The sequence below is a fragment of the Rhodamnia argentea genome, chromosome 6, assembly GCF_020921035.1.
Source record: "Rhodamnia argentea isolate NSW1041297 chromosome 6, ASM2092103v1, whole genome shotgun sequence".
In the NCBI taxonomy this organism is placed as follows: domain Eukaryota; kingdom Viridiplantae; phylum Streptophyta; class Magnoliopsida; order Myrtales; family Myrtaceae; genus Rhodamnia; species Rhodamnia argentea.
The window spans coordinates 31954326-31972102 of NC_063155.1; the positions used below are offsets into that span (position 1 = coordinate 31954326).

At 39.1% G+C, this 17777-nt stretch overlaps 1 protein-coding gene across 1 annotated transcript; it reads left to right on the plus strand.

Annotated features, from left to right (window-relative positions):
- Window positions 1-13919: 13919 nt before the first annotated feature.
- On the plus strand, window positions 13920-16560 carry LOC115745901 (cytochrome P450 714C2-like). Its single transcript, XM_048280812.1, has 6 exons — window positions 13920-14058; window positions 14102-14427; window positions 14710-14936; window positions 15028-15275; window positions 15437-15791; window positions 15891-16560. The coding sequence occupies exons 2-6, from the start codon at window positions 14115-14117 to the stop codon at window positions 16323-16325; spliced, it is 1578 nt and encodes a 525-aa protein (XP_048136769.1). The 5' UTR covers window positions 13920-14058; window positions 14102-14114; the 3' UTR covers window positions 16326-16560.
- Window positions 16561-17777: the final 1217 nt, after the last annotated feature.

Genomic DNA, 17777 nt, shown 5'->3' on the forward strand with positions numbered 1-17777 from the left:
TGTAATCTCTAGTATCTCCGGTTTCAACCGCTCTAGATGTGCCCATTTCTTTCAATTGACGATGGAAATCAAGCACCACTTGACAAGCTTTAGATATATTACTTTGGGTCCTTAGCTGTTGGCGCACATCTCTTATATGAGAGTCCGGACTATTTTCATCTCGTCTTCTTATCGGAGTTCTAGCTCGAGAATCATGAGACACATTACCGGCATCAAAGATAACAACTCGCTTTCCCTTTTTACTCCGACAAAGCAAGACAATCAGGTCCGAGTCTAAACTCATGATTACTTGAATCCAACAATGAAGCGTTACCTTAATATCTAAATAATTAAGGCATCAAAATCTATCACACAATCTCACAACGTCCCATTTCTATGCCTAGAAAGATCTAAAAGATCCAAACGTATGTTCTGATACTAACAAATGTCACACCCCAATTCATCACAAACAAGGGTGTGACACGACCGTTCTTTCTCTAAAGAATGTAGCCTCAAGATAATCGAAATTTCACTTTATATCGTAATATATATATATATATATATATATATATATCAACACATATATACATGATAGACAGTCATTTGGTTACAATCTTAAAACTTTTCTATAACCATAAAAAATATGTACATGTCTATCAAAAACTAGCTCAAAAGTTCAATAGCTATACACAAATCATACCAAAAACTCCCTATAAAAAATGATGCTGCTAATGCAACGCTCTCGTCTTACTTGTGGTCACGGAAGAACTTGAAAACAAATGAGATGGAAGGAGTGAGCTACCGCGGCTCGGTGAGAAATACATTTCTTCTAAGCGAATCGAACACTCACTATGCACATTTAAAACACAAAACGTAACTCTTTTTCACCAAAAATCAAATATCACAAACTTTCAATACCAAAATGAATCATATTCAACTTTCAACACAATATACATATATAGTAGGAACACCATTTCTCAATAAAATGTCAAAACATATATTAATGGTCTATCCATTGACCTATCTCATGAAAAATACATGTCAATGGTCTATCCATCGACCAATCTCGTGCTCGGATACCCAACCATGGCTACGTGTTCCGCCCCGTGACAAAAGCGACCAAGATTCCCCATTGGTAAGGTCTCCACTTATAACGCCGGTGGCTCGGTTCACAAGGATATCCTAGACTAATACGTACATACCCACAAAACCCTTAATCGGGTTTACAGCGATATCGAGCATCACAGCCTCATCCTCCAATATCCACAAACTAAGTCTAGAATCAATATCACAAAATCATTTACAAAACCAAGCATAAAATCTTTTACAACTCAACTTAATCCACAAGAATACCTTTTTGGAATGCATATCACAACCTCTTCTCAATCCATATCAAGTGTCAAATGCGGTAGTAAATGTCCGATCCAATGTTATGCGCAAATAATGCTATGATAACAATTCATTTTCAAGGAAATCTCATTAACTCATAAAATGTCTTTATCGTTTCAAAGCATGAGTTTTATAAATTCATAAAAGAAATAGTGTTACTAACTTGGATAAGTCGAAAACCAACCTACGGTGGTTACTCAAGTTGACGCATACGTATTCCTATCAAATATATAAAAAACGGCATAAAAAACTGAGTAATATGCTACCTTAAAATATGACTCGACGAAAAAAAGGCCTTTTTGTCACTAAGGAAACACCTACACACCAGAAAAACGCTCGCTCATAGTGAACATGCATTCTGTTGGCTACTCGCAGCTTGTGCGATAAACTTAAACATACCATAACTCCCTCCTCCAAGTTTCAATTTAAACGAACTTGTAGTCCAAAGAAAGCTCTTTTAATGTATACCAAAAATCATAACACGGCTTGACTAGAATCTATTAAAAAATCGGCAAGAATGGGTGCATCATGTTCTAGTCGAGCAGTGTTCACTGTGCGTGTCAAACTTTCAAATTTTGTTTCGGACAAACCATAAGTCCAAATTGAGCTCTACAAAGTCCTGCAGCTTCATAACACCCTAAACTATTGTTCCCCCAAAGAATCTCAACTTAACGACTCAAAAATCTGACCTCACGGCTTAGTTTTTCCATAAATTCCAATTTAAGCCCTAACTACAAATATTACTTCGATTAAATGAACCTAGGATGCAAGCACTTACCGGGCAATTCATAGTTGATCGACACCACGAGGCCTTCGTAGAGTGTATGCGAAACCCCTATTCACTTCTTCTCCTTTCTTCTTCTTCTTTCTCTCTTTTTCATTTCTTTCTTTACGTGTAGTGTAAGACTCTCGACCTTAAAGGAGAAATCGATTGCCCCTTTTTAATTTTTCCCTTCTGTTGACTTTTCTTTCCTTTTTTGTTTTGCTCATTCGTTACAAATTCAGTCCAAAGTCTTATGTATTTGTGGCAATTTAGTTCATCCGGCTAATTATGACTACAAATTGAGGCAATTTTAATAATATGTTAAGATTTTTTAATTTTTAATTTTAATTTTATGTTTTTCTTTCTTTCCTATCTTCTTCTTCCTCCTCGGTGACCAGCCGGAGGAGAGGGTGAGCCTCGCCATGGCTGGCTAGGTCGCGCCTTGGTCTCTCCTATGGCCTTAGAGGGTGAACTTTGCTGAGGTCGGCAAGACGCCGGCCCTCACCTTTGGCCGGTTACCGGACCTCCGACCAGCTAGAGGAAGAAGAAGATAAGAAAGAAAGAAAAATTTAAAAAAAATTATTAAAAATTACCATGTCAATGCTAACAGTGTCACATCAGCAATTTCTGGCCAAAATTGGCCGGATGGATTGAGGTGGCACAAATGCAAAAGGTTATGACTAAATTGACACAAATACAAAAGGTTTAGCACTTAATTGGCATAATTATAATAGGTTTATTATTATTATTTGATAATTTTGTCTCCAAATAAGGCTAAAGCCACTAGCTACTATGCTTGGAACTGGCGGGAAGCCTATATTGGGAAAATCCCCTATGTTGTTTTCAAGATGACAAAATAATCAAAGGCGACTAATGTGTGCATTGGTTAAGTAATACCGAGTTCTATATGTACAAGCCAATTTGCAAATTATGTCATAATTAGTACTAAGTGATTCTAATATAAGGAGTGCTCTGCCACTATTAAGAGTGCTATGTGATATTGAGGGATCGATGCTAGTATCAAGAGTGAAAAATTTATTGCGCGTCGAGATGTCTATAAACTAGCGGGACTTGAGATAGGGTGAACATTTGGAAGGACCTTCATTGAGGGTGAACAAGCCGAGAAGAGTGTGGATGTGCGTGATGACTTGGAGGTACCAAGATATGGTGAAAAGTTGGATAAACTTGGTGATAGTGAACAAGCCTAGAACGAGGATGTTCAATAAAGTTTGGTAGGATCATGAAGGGGAACAGCTTGGTAAAGTCATAATCGCCAATATGCTAGAGTCTAGAAGATTGATGATTTGATGGTTACCAGGAGCAATAGAATGTTGGTAGGAGCAACCGTTAATATCACAGAGGTGGAGGATGTGTGACATCCTCTTTCCAACCTCAATCTGGTGTCTAACGTTTATCTTTAGGTTGGGAATTGGAAAGGAGCACGTAGTTGATCAACAACAGTTTTGTCATTAATGAGTAGGAGACAGACTCTAACAAAAGTTTGTTGACACTAAATTGGGATACCGCCATTGTCAAAGAAATGCTGCCGATGTTAGAAACCCATTCTGACGGTTTAGTGCTTCAAATGTTCTTCTTTGCTTTATTTTCGTTGCTAGTTGCTATGTATTCCTGGTGTCAATATATGTGTGGTGCTAGTGTTTATAATTACTAATAATATGAAGAATACAAATGTGATGACAGTATGTGAGTCCCGATAGTGTGGTCTACTAGAAAGACAATACTTGTTAATCGTAAATGCCTTGTTGTGACTGTTAGTGGTGGAGAGTGGAAGTAGGCTTGAGGATAAAGCCAAACCACTATGATTCCCTATATCTTGTCTTTTATCTGTTCACTATCTTCATTATCTGTTCATTAGTATATGCATTTGTGATAGCAGTATGTGAGTCCTAATAGTGTGGTCTATTGGAAAGATTTTACTTGTAAATTGTAAATGCCTTGTTGTGGTTGGTAGTTATGGAGAGTGGAAGTAGGCTTATTGATAAAGCCGAACCACTATATTCCATGTATGCTATCTTTTATCTCTTCACTATCAGCATTATTTGTTCATTAGTATTTGTATCTGTCCATCAGCAGGACAAATGCCCGATACCTTCTATTCTTGCTTAAAGTTTAACTTGTTATATTTCGTAAATTTTTTTTCATAGTTCTCATACAATCTATTCACCCCCTTTTAGGTTATATTGTTAGCCCCAACGACAATTTTGGGGTTTACAACCTTCAGAAAGAGAGGCATGTTACTAGGAATTGTCGAGAGCAAAAGAAAACGAAGAAATAGGAAAAAGACATGAATGTCGCATGAGCTAACAATGTGTAGTCGGACTACATTTTATGGATGTCTACTAGTTTGAATGGTGACAAGATCATGGATTTTGAGTGCACACTGATATCATATTCGGGACTAGTCTTTGGATTATCAATTTATTGGTGGTGCAATGTTTATGGGCAAGAATGTTGAGTGCAAGGTTATTGGAATTGGCTCAATAGTTGTCAAGACGCATAACGAGATCATCATAACTTCGCGAGATATTAACTTCTTGAGATGTTTGACACATTCAAGAGCGGAGAAATTACCAAAAAAGTCCTACATCTATTGCATCGGTGATAATTCAGTCCTAAACTTTTCAATTTGAACAATTTAGTCCTAAATGCAACCTCTTTGATCCACGTATGTAATTTCTTCTACTATTCTTATGAGAATAGTGCAAACTACGCTTTCTCTATAAATTGCAGGGGACATAACATAGTACTATTTGTTGTAACCAGAAAATATAAATAGAGACAATAACTTTGAGATAGCAAGAATAGATTTATCTCGAACAAAATAATGTATACATAATCATAACAAGTAAAGATTATAGAATTACAAACCAAATTTGAACTAGCACAACTGCTATACAATTGTAATATAACTAAACATGAGGTGAGGTACATATTACAAGATCTCCTTAAGATGATTAGTTCATACCAACGGTGTTTTGTTCGAGATATAACACCTCGAACTCATTTGTGTTAGCACTATATGACCAGGACTCAATCGAACACTTTTCATAATAGATGCACTTAGGGATTGAAGCAGTTTTCCAAACTCAGAATGTTGTCTATTCTTCCTCTCTTTCTTCTTACCAAAGAAGAATTGTTGACTACAATTTATAGTAAATGAAAGGTCATGAATGAAAGGACATGAATGGACACGTTTATTTAAGAAAAATAAAACTATTGTAGAAAATTGAAAGGACATGAACTAAATAGCCAAATAACTGAAGAGAAATGAATTGAAGAGACACGTCTCTTAAGGACAACAAACTTAAGAGACAGCCAGTTCCATGCATATAGGTGCATTCCTATCAAAAGTATCCTACCATACCTTACTAGGATGTTGAAATCCAAGCTATATGAATCATTAAACACATAACATACTCTTAAAATGTTGTAAGAAGCACTGTTGTATTATAGGAATGGTGGAAAGTGCTCACACTAGAGTTTTCAAAATTTGCATTATCCTGTTGAACCTAGCCCGTGGGATCTCCAATTCTTGGGTTAGGTTTCTATCTTGGAACTTCTTTATTGAGTTAAGACTTTTAATCCCATTACTCTTGATGTACGGTTTACCTGCTCACTTGATAAACCTTTTGTGAAAGGATATGCAATGTTTTCTTTGACTTTACAAAGTCTTAAAAAATTAGTCCATTCGAGAGCAACTGCCTTTTAATATTATGTCTACGGAAAATGTGTCAAGACTTACCATTACATATCACAAGCCACTCTACTTCTTCAGTAGTTTTATCCAAAGTAATAAACTCGGATTCCATCGTGATGCGCGCTATTAGAGTTTGCTTTGAGGATTTCATGATACTACGACAACTCCTACTGTGAATACATATCCACTAGTTGATTTCAATTAATCAAAATTCAAAATCCAGTTAGCATCATTATAGCCTTCCAAAATAGCTGGATATTTATCATATTAGAGGATATAGTTTTTGGTGCTTTTTAAATAATCTACCACACTCAACAGAGCATTCCAAAACCCGTGACCAAGATTACTTATACTCATTTTTCCTACCGAGTACACAATATTCAGTTTATTGCAGTTTATGATGTACGGGATGTTGTCGATTACTTAAAAGTATTCTAGCTGCTTAATACTGCTTTTATTATTCTTTCTTAAAGTTAGGTATGGTAGAAAATGATTAGTTACATCTTTAATGCGGAACCCATTAAACCTCTCAATTGCCTTTTCAATTTAATGAGATTGTGTTAAACCTAGATCATCGAAATTCCTTAGAATTGTGAAGCTGAGTATAGCATCAGTAACACCTAAGTCTTTCATCTCAAAGTTCTTTTTTAGAACATTCTCGGTGATTTTGATAATCTCAATGTTATTTCCAAGAATAAGCAAGTAATTGACATATAGATAAATAAGCAAGCATCCAATTAACATGGCTTTTATTGTATACACATTTGTCACACTCATTGATTCTATAGCCATTTTGGGTCATCACACATTCAAGCTTCTCATGCCATTGTTTATGAGCTTATTTAAGTCCATATGATGATTTGACAAGTCTACACACTTTTTATTCTTTTCCTTTGACCTTGATCCTTCAGGTTGCTCCATTTAAATCTCCATGTCAAGATCACCATTCAAGAATGTAGTTTTTCACATCCATCCGATGTACCAGCAAATTGTATAGTGAAGTTATAGCAATCAACATCCTAACCGATGTTATTCTTGTTACAGGTGAATAAGTATCAAAGTAGTATCAACCTCTTTTTGTCTAAACCCTTTCGCAACAAGCTAATCTTTGTACTTATCAATTGAACCATCAACTTTATGCTTCTTTTTGAATATTCATTTACATCTAATTGCTTTATTTTCAGATAGAAGATCGACCAATTCCCACGTATGGTTACTTAGGATAGAATAATTCTCATTGTTAATAGTTTCTTTCTAGAAAGAAGCATCTCAAGATAACATCGCATCTTTGAACGTTTGAGACTTACTTTCTAGCACAAAGGTCACAAAATCAGATCCAAAAGATTTTTCAATCTGTGACCTCTTGCTCCTTTGAAGTTCAGCACTTTGGTCTTAACTTCATCATGCTTAGATGCTGAATTTCTAAATCTCTTTTGAGAAGGGACACCCTGATTTTTTTTTTTTTGCAGGACATGTATCCTCAAGGAATTCAACCTTCCTTGATTGTAGGATAATATTAGCATGGATTTCCATATTTTCAGATTTGTGAACCAAAAATTTGTACGGGCTACCATTTTGAGCATAATCGATGAATATGTGATCCATCGTTTTAGGCCCTAATGGAGTTTGTTTAAGAGGAGAAATAGCTTTCTTGGCTAGGCACCGCACACTTTTAAAAAATAATAGGATGATAACCTTCTATTTCATACTCATATGGGGTGTTACCCATTTCCTTGTGGGGTAGTTTATTAAAGATATAGTTTGCAGTTAGAACTGTTTCCCCCACAAGTTTTGATGTAAACCCGAACTTAAGAGCATGAAGTTAACCATCTCCTTTAGAGTTCTTTTTTTGGTTTAGCAATTCCATTTTGCTGCAGAGTATAAGGTGCAATTGTTTGGAGAATTATTCCCAAACTAGCACACAACTCCTTTAAATTAGAATAATTATATTCTCCTCCTCTATCAGACTCAAAAACTTTGATTCGTCTATCAAGTTGGTTATCAATCTCATTTTCACACTTGTTAGACATGCTCATAGCCTCATCTATGCTAGTTAACAAATAAACGTAGCAAAATCCAGTACAATAGTCAACAAGAGTGATAAAGTACTTCTTTCCACCTCTACTTTCCACAAACTTTAAATCACATAGATCACTATAGATTAGTTGTAGAGGTTCACGTTCTTTTAATGGATTTGAAAGATTTTTTTTAGCAAACTTAGCCTCAACACTAGTCTGACACTTGTAACAGGAATCTAACTCAAACCTTGAAATTGGCCCTAAGTTTGTTATCTTCTTCATTGTAACGTAGTTTAGATGTCATAATCTACTATGGCCATAGATTAAGGAGACATAACGGTGTAAATTGAAGACTTCTCTTTATTATCGGTCTTTGAGTACAAGAATTTCCAGGTTACATCAATGACAGTCACATTAGCTTTGAACATATCATTATGCAAGTACTATTTCCCCACATACATCCCCCTTTGAAAAGTACAGACTTGTCAAAATTCAAATACAAATTTGAAACACTTCTTGATAAGTATGGGGCTATAAATGAGATTATTTCAGATCTCCATTACATGTAGCCCATTTATCAAGATGATCTCCTTGCTGGAGGTGAACTATCATCTCTTGGCAATTTTGGCTAATGTAGAGTTACCCATATATAGCGTTTGATGACGACAAGTGCTTGTCCACGCAAATGTGATTTATAGCACTTGTGTCCAACTACCAATCGGTATTTTTCGATACCAAAGATACTTCGGACATCGCCACAGCAGTTAGTCTCTCATCATCTTTCTGCTCAATCAAATTTAGCTACTCAATTGCACCATTGCCCTTGCCTTTGTTCGGGCGCTTCTTGCAATCCTTAGCTCGGTGGCCAAGCTTATTGCAAACAAAACTTGTCCCTTGGAATTTATGAAAGTGTTTCTTATGTTTGTCTTTTCCTTAAAATACTTCTTCATTTTCCTATCTTGTTTGAAAATGGAAGACTCAACAATGTTAGCCTTTGGTTTTATAGGAGGGTTTGCATTTCTCCTGTTGTCCTACTCGATTCCGAGGCGCAAAAATGATATCTTCAAGGCTTATTTCTTTCTGTTTGTACTTCAAATAATTTTTGACTTTTGACTAGCCTAGTTGTAGCTTCTCAATAATAGCTGCCACTTGGAATGATTCACTAATTAATATTCTCTCAACAAAGAAGTTGTTCAGAATTATTTACAATTCCTGAACCTGATTTATGACAAATTTAGAATCAACTATCTTGAATCTTTTGGGAATTTGGCAACCACGAATTCTTGGTACCTGTGCCTTCAGTCTTGTATTTTTTTTTTCTAAGGACTTTTATAACTGTTTAGTAGTTCCAATTTTAATATGAAAAATTTACCAAACAGTTGAGGATATAGTTTTGACATAGTAAGTCCCCATGCTTCCAACCCTCCAACGACCTGAGTGTTATGACATCTTGCTCATTTGGACTAATTAGTATTTGTCTAGATTCAGTGCGGTCAGATGGAAGAACATCTTCTGCTGCCACTACCTAAAGCCCGCACTAGTAAATTTCTCTGATTTCTTATTCGATGTAATTGGAGATGGGGCCATCAAAGTAGGCAAAGCCTATTGATATATACCCGTACCATTATAAATGGTCTTAGCCCAATGGCCTGCATTTGCTACCACAAAACCAAGCCTTAATGCGAACCACTCCATCAATCGACGGTCGAACTGATCAAAGGAACGTTTTAGGAAACATTTTGAACATTGTCAGGTATTTTTTGATAAGACCAATAAACCAGTAATGAATGGTCACCTTAAGATTGTTGGACACTAAGCACAACACTAATGTCACGTTCCATACTATCATCACCCCATGGGAAGGCTTTCTGAAACCACGTTCACTTCTTTAATCAATTGATCTTTTTCCTTAATCAGCGTATATAATTGGCGCATGCGGAAACTTTAAAATCAAAACATTCAAGCAAAAATATGGGCACAAGTGCATGGTAAGCAAAACATCACACATTTAACAATCTCACTTATACAAAGAGTATGACCTTTCATGATTTCATTAACCAGATAACACACATCTAAAACAACAATAGTCTTTTATTCATATCTTTCAATCAGTTCTTTAATAAGTTCAAAGACAATGGGAGCATGAAAAAATATGAAAACTACTCCGGCATAACGTCACCTTCACAGGTGGACTTCATAATTCACCACCAACATCCAAAAGTTACTCCTTACCACCAACATCATTGGTTAGCTATGCTAACCTGAAAATAGTTATCCCACGAGGGGTGAGCTCAACAGCTCTACGAATAAATGTCTAACCCAATAGTATGCAAGCATTGAAATCAGAATGCCGCATCAATAATTCGAACAACCAAATGCATGCATCTCCGGCTCCTTCGTAGATAAATCTCATGCGGGCATCTCAAGCTCATTGAAACGGAGCATTCCAACCATTAGAAAGCGTCGAAGACATCCTGAATTCCGTCCAACTCCCATGAGGCATCGCTAGATAAACCTCATGGCAGTATAATGTCGAATAAACCTCACGATGAGTGTTTTTCTTGTTTCATCATGATATGCCATGTCATGCACTCATATTGCAATATTACCGTCATCAGCATTCAGAAGTTTTCTAAAATGAATGAATTATTCGTATCCATGATCGTATTCTTTCCAAAAAAACCCAACAATGCGGGCATCAAGCATATCAAGCGAAATTTCAAGAATACGATCCAGTTTTTAAACTATTGATGAATGATTCTAACGCCAATTCAAACAAACTATAAAAGTTAGAAAACCACTCGCCTGGATTTAGAAATTCCAATTTCCAAAGACGACGAACGGACGACGGACGATTGGCCAAGGTGGCGCACGGCAGCCTTGGCGAACGGTGACGGCACGACGGCCGGCTAGGGCGGCCACGGCTTAGCTCGGTCACAGCCTAGGGCGATCGGCTGAGTCGGTCAGTCAACGATGACGGCTAAGGGCACGTGCAAGGTAGTGCACGGCGGACGAACGGTCGACGACGGTCGATGGTCGGACGACGTTCCAACATGATAACAACAGAGGTTTCCGACAAGAGTTGATAGAATGAACCGACGTCAATTTCTATTTATAATGATTTAGTCGGCTTAGGCCGGTTAGCTTGTCATCGGTTTGCAGTATAGTCACCTTATGACAAGTTAGCAGCTTGTTAGCTACTTGCGGTGGAGTTAGCTTGTGACGTATTGTGCTTAATGATTTGTCGTGCTTCTGCTTTGTCGTGCTTAGCGTTTTGTTGTGCTTGATCGCTTTGTCATGCTTGCATTGGCCAAATTTCAAATTTTGTGCCAAATGATTGTAAATTGTCAAGCACTAACTTGCTCCTATTTTAAGCAGGTAAATGTTTCGGTCATCACAACTATATGTCCGATAGGCTTACACCAACAATCACAACGACTTCACTATTTCGTGATTAATTCTCTAGCACCCTCATTCCCACAGTAGCACCAAGAATCCTAATTTCGAAACTCCGTGTTCTAAATTATCCCTTTGAGCAGCACCAAATGATCATTTTTATAAAGTCTATGCAATTAATTCGGTTGGAATTTCTCACCGGAGGCACTTAAGTGATTTTTTTTCTTCGATTTAGCACTTAAGTGAGTCGACGAAAACTTTTGGCATTAAAGTGAGCATCATACACAACTTTTGGCACTTTTGTGTCCTTCTCCCCAATTGTAATAGAATTAAACAGGAGGTGATGTATGGATTACCAAATTTCCTTAAAGCAATTAGTTCCTACCAACGGCGATTTGTAGACTTGCGAACTTTGCCTTATATAACACGTCAAATCCATTTATATTAGCACTATATTAACAAGACTTAGTCGAACGCTTCTCGAGATCGACACACTAGAGATTGAAGCAGTTTTCTACACTAAAAAGATGTCTATTCTTACTCTCTTTCTTCTTGCCAAAGAAGAATAGTTGACTTCAATTTATAATATTAGAAAATGAAAAGGCATGAATTTAAGAGTCATGAATGAAAGGAAATCAACGAACAATGTCTAATTAAGGCAAATAAAGTTACTATAGAAAGTTGAAAGGACATGAACTGAAGAGACACGTAAGTGAAGAGACTCGTAACTAAAGAGATACCAACTCAACAGACAAGTAACTGAAGAGACATTTCTCTTGCAGACAACAAAATTATTGATCCATTAGCTCATAGTAACGAAACAAATATGGTCTCACTCCCTTTCATCACAGAACCACCAAAAGCGCTCGTAAGCGTTGGAAAAAACAAATCAATATTATATCTTGTGTTGATCAGATAGCTTCTTATCCATAATTTTAGATCATTGATGATCTTTACTAAGTTCATTCAGGTGACGGTCGATCAACAATGTTAATTGTCATTAACTTGCTGAGGTATTGTCCATTTTGGCATATCCCATACCGAGCCTCCCGATTTTGTCATTTAGATTATAGGTGGGCACCTTTCCAGGAGGTCACCCATCCTAAGAGTGCTCCCACTTGAGCACGCTCAACTTTGAAATTCTAAAGCTAAGTATTGTTGTTACATCAAAATGTGCCTTTGTGAGTTAATTCCTATTTTTACATATATATATCACAATCTCTCTCCCCCCGTTACGTATACAGTTCGATTTATTCTTGCCCCCTTCGCCATCCTAAAAGGTTGCTAGGAGCCGCTCTTTGTCTAAGCCCCTCTAGGCCCAACGACCACTCCCCGCCCTTGTCGGATCAGGTTATTATATGCCCATTAGCTTTTTGCCTGGTTTGTCCCCAAACCACAAACCTATTGGAGGGGATCCCGCTCTCATACCATATTGTGACACCCTTAACTTAACTCAATGAGATATTGTACTCTTTGGCCCGTCCTATATTGCATTTCAGGGCGTTGTCCTTTCGCGTATAGGTGGGCACCTTCCCAGGAGGTTACCCATCTTGGGAGTGCTCCCACCTGAGCACGCCTAACTTTAGAGCTCTAAAGCTAAGCATTGCTGTTACGTCAAAATTTGTGCATCCGTGAGTTAATTTCTATTTTTACATATATATTTCAGAATCGCTCTCCCCTGTTCGGTACACGGTTTGACTTATTCCCGCCTTCTCCGCCATCCTAAAAGTCTACCAGGAGCCGCTCTTTAATATTCTTCCTACCAATAAATTTCTCTAACTTGAATTTCATAGAAGCTGCAGCAATAATTTTTTTGTTGTTGCAATATCACGGTAATTGCAGTAAGACAAAATTCACATAATAATTAATCACCAAGAACCCTATGCTCTAAAATAGGTTTGTTACGAGTAACTCAAAAGCGTGAATAAACGAAACGATTTGAGTGAGAAATAAATTAAAAAATTAAACCTGAACACAACGGATTTATGTGTTCAATCGTGTGCCTATTCATGAGGAGAAATTGACGAGATGAATTCACTATAATTGCCAGAGAAAATATTATAATCTAAAACGTGTTTGCTAGTCCTATAAAACACCCGAACCCGCGATTATCAATCAAAACAAAGAAGATTCCTTACGCTCTCAACCCTCGTAGATGACAGCTTTAACAAACTCATTAAGGTTTCTGATCTCAAACAATTTTTGAAAATATAGTTTTAACAAGTCTCAATCGCGGTTGGGTCATATGTTCGACCCTTGCCAACATTGGCCCGGGGACCCAGCTATCCACTGGTAAATGCAATAGCTGTTGGGCCTGTCCGAGAGCCTAGCCAGCTTTGTTTGGGCGGCCAGACTTGGCCGGCTGCCTGGCGGCTCCTTGGTGGAGATTTGAGAGGAAAGGAAAAGAGCCTCCTCCTTCAATATAATGAGCTCCAGTGTCTCTCTCCAAGACACCGAAGTCCACGGCACAAGTGGGTGCTCGGGTGTCCTCACTCTCGGACCAACCAAGCCGGTCGTGAGTGTGATTTCCACATTCTTATTCCACTTTGACGGGACCAACTTGGCGGGCTACACTCTTTAATTATTGCTTTCCTTTAATGGCCATATGGTCAGCGTGACGGAGTATTAAATTAGGATTGGTATACTTCCAATATTTTTTTATGACAGCGTTGTCCTGGTCACCCTTTGTCCCTATATAAGTGAGCCTTGCTAGCATCGGGCAACAGCATCACAACCCCCCTCATCCATCCCACCAAAACCCACTGGCCACCTCCCAATTAGTGCTGTAATCTCCAAGTCTCCAATACTCAGGAGTGAAGTTCACACTAGGACTTTGGGAGGATTATCAGCAATGGAATATCTGCAGTACTCGAACGCAAAGGCGCTGATATCCATAGCCGTGGTGGGCGTAATAGGAGTGTTGCTGAGGCTGTACAACGCGCTGGTGGTGAAGCCGGAAAAGTTGAGGTCTTTGCTGAGGAAACAAGGCATTGACGGGCCACCCCCTGCCTTCTTGCTCGGCAACATCATGGAGATCAAGAAGGCGAGATCCTCCTCCTCCTCCTCCTCCGCCGCTCCCAAGACTCCGCTTGGCCAGCCCCCTGCTCGCCATGATTGTGCAGCTGCCCTCTTCCCCTTCTTCGACAAGTGGAGAAAACAATACGGTAGTTCCCCCCACCCCCGCCCTAACTGGGATCTTCATCTCTTTTCTACCGTTCATCTAAAAATATTCACGTGTTTCAATTTTTCACTTCTCACATTCACACTAAATTTCATTTTACATGTTCTCGATCAGTAAAAAAACAGAAGAGTAATTCACTACTCCTGTATTAAATTATTTCTCCTTCCTACTTCCTTCATTGAATTGGATCGGTCATTGGGGTTCGGACGTGGACAATCGGATCAGGCTGATCTCATGCGCTGGTGTGTTGTCATGATTTTTACAGGAGATAAATTCTTGTTCTCGCTGGGGAACACACTGATAGTATATGTGAACCAACCAGACGTGGTTAGGGAGATTACCACCTGCACTACTTTGGACTTGGGGAAGCCCTCATACCAGTTCAAGGAGAGGGGTCCCTTGATGGGCCAAGGCATCTTAACTTCCAACGGCCCCCACTGGGCTCATCAGCGCAAGATCCTCGCTCCTGAGCTTTATATGGAGAAGGTTAAGGTATGTTTATCTTAATCGACGTCTTCTAATACCACCATCGCACCACCATTTCTTCTTTTCAATTAACATGTCGGAATTTGCCGGCCGGCAGGGGATGATAAACCTCATAAATGAGTCGACGGAGACACTGTTAAAGTCTTGGAAGAACAAAGTGGACGCAGCCGGTGAAGTAGCCAACATTAACATCGACCAGCACATGAGAAGTTTCTCCGGAGATGTCATCTCCAGAGCCTGCTTCGGCAGCAATTTCGCGAAAGGAGAAGAGATCTTCCACAAGTTGAGGGCTCTCCAAGAGGCCATGTCCAAGAAAGTTCTCTCCACTGGGATTCCTGGCATGAGGTGAGTAATTAAATCTATCGTTCTTCTGAAAAACCTCCAATTAAGCGCTACGCCCGCCCCACCCTCCCACCCACCCACCCACACCACGATAAAAAAGGGAAAAAAGAAAAGCCCCTATCGCTTAGCTGGCTTTAATCAATTCTGGTTATACAATGACGCAGATACCTCCCCACCAAGAGTAACAGAGAAGCCTGGGCACTGGAGAAGGAGGTCCGCAGTTTGATACTGCATGTGGTGAAGGAGAGGACGGAAGCTGCATACGAGAAGGACCTTCTGCAGATGCTTCTTGAGGGCGCCAAAAACAGCGACTTGAGCCAGGAGGCCATGGACCGCTTCATTGTCGACAACTGCAAAAACATTTACTTGGCTGGGTACGAGACCACCGCGGTCTCTGCGACATGGTGCCTCATGCTGTTAGCTTCCAGCCAAGAGTGGCAAGATCGTGTGCGCGCCGAGGTTCTTGAAGTTTGTGGGGGCCGTCTTCCTGATGCGGATATGATCCGTAAGATGAAACTGGTGCGCCTTCCCCATGCCTTTCAGACAGATTGCATATAATATGATGTGTTGATTTCATGATCATCGGCATGTGTCTTAACATTTCTGTCCTGGGCACAGCTCACAATGGTGATAAACGAGTCGCTGCGGCTATACTCCCCCGTGCCAGTGGTGTCGAGGGAGGCCTTGACGGATATGAAATTCGGGGACCTGAAAGTGCCGGAAGGGGTGAACGTGTGGACGATGGTGTTGACATTGCATACGGACCCCGAGATATGGGGGCCAGATTCCTACTCCTTCAACCCGGCCAGATTCGCCAATGGGATCACGGGAGCCTGCAAGCTGCCGCACTTGTACATGCCCTTCGGAGTGGGACCTCGCGTGTGCCTCGGGCAGAACCTGGCCATGGTGGAGCTCAAGATCCTCATCGCCCAGCTTCTCTCCAACTTCTCCTTCGCCCTCTCTCCCAACTACATCCATTCCCCTGCTCTTAGGTTGGTTATTGAACCTGAACACGGAGTCGAACTCTCCGTCACCAAGTTATCTCGAGATTGATTCCTTCAAGAGACCTCCTTTTTTTTTTCATCCCGTTTTTCTTTAAGCCCACTATTCACTTTCTTGCCGTTTCCGAAAGCAACTTTCCCTTCTCTTTACTTTTCTATCAGTTTATATTCTAGTTTGTCATTTTTCCATTGTAAATGTTACAACTAATGCCCAAGGTGAATAAATGAAACAATTCAAGCAAGAAACAAATTGCAGAGCTAAGACGTCAATAGATTTATGAAGTTCAGCAATGTGCCTACTCCACGGAAAGAAATTTACAAGATTGTTCCACCGCTTGGAATACCCACATTCAAGTGTATCCAATCTTAGATAGCACCCTAACCCACAATAATCTCAATGTTCACGTAAGTTTAAAACTTGTGAAAACCCATTAAAGCTTGAGATCGTGAGGAAACTCCTTTGTTGTGATTGAAACCTACAAAATACCTTGCTGTTTCCGAAAGCAACTTGTCCTTTCCTTTTTGTCACTTTGTATCAGTTTATGTCGAAGTTTGTTCTTTCTCCGTTGTAAATGTTAATTGGTGCAAGTTTAACAGCGATGTATTCGCTATTGGCAACACTAGATTAGAGATATGGTATGCAACAATGAAGAAACACTAAGGACGACCACCCTGTTGGTTTGCCCATTTACAAAGGCCACCATACATTTAAAAAGAGAAGCAAAACGCCCCTTGTGATGGAATCACTGTAACCCTTCCCAAGAAATTATTACTGTGTTCCCAAAATTTGCTTGCAGAAGAAAGATTTGTTCCTATTGCTTTTAGTTTTTATGGATGCTACTTGATAGACTTATAGTTTAACATAGCAAATGATCACAACAGTCGGAGATCAATCATTTATGCAGTACTCTGCTGCACAGGAACTACATGTCAGTTCATTTTATAGATAGAGTTGAGGAGCTTATTTTCCTTCTTTAGTTCTTTACCGTCATTGTAACCATTTTGTCACTTCTGTTCAACCTAAAGTAAAAGAACACATCGTTGGAAGCCAGGCCTTTACCAGAATTAGCAAGACATGTACCTAGATCAAACACTATGATTCCTAAATCACACCCTAAGATCCCTGAAACCACATGAAGTGCTCTGATTGCATACTCAATCATTATAATTAAGCAGGCATTGAGAACAAGGTATAAAGGTTCTGCTGCAATGTAATTTAACGGTCCTACCTCCAACAACAAACTTCAAAGGTCAAAAAACAAACATAAGATCCACCTGTACAGTAGAGTGTACCAATCACTTGCAAAAAATACGTAAGAAAAGGACCCTCCGTGAGACAAAAGGAAGTCCATTATGATCTTCTGACACAATCCCATCAATGAAATGATAATAAGGGCGTTACTCATTGTCGTATGAAGCATTATGTTGACAAGGAATCTAAAGTTATTCTAGATACAGAGAGGAGGTGGTTTACATGTACAACATGTGGTTTGCATGTCCAATA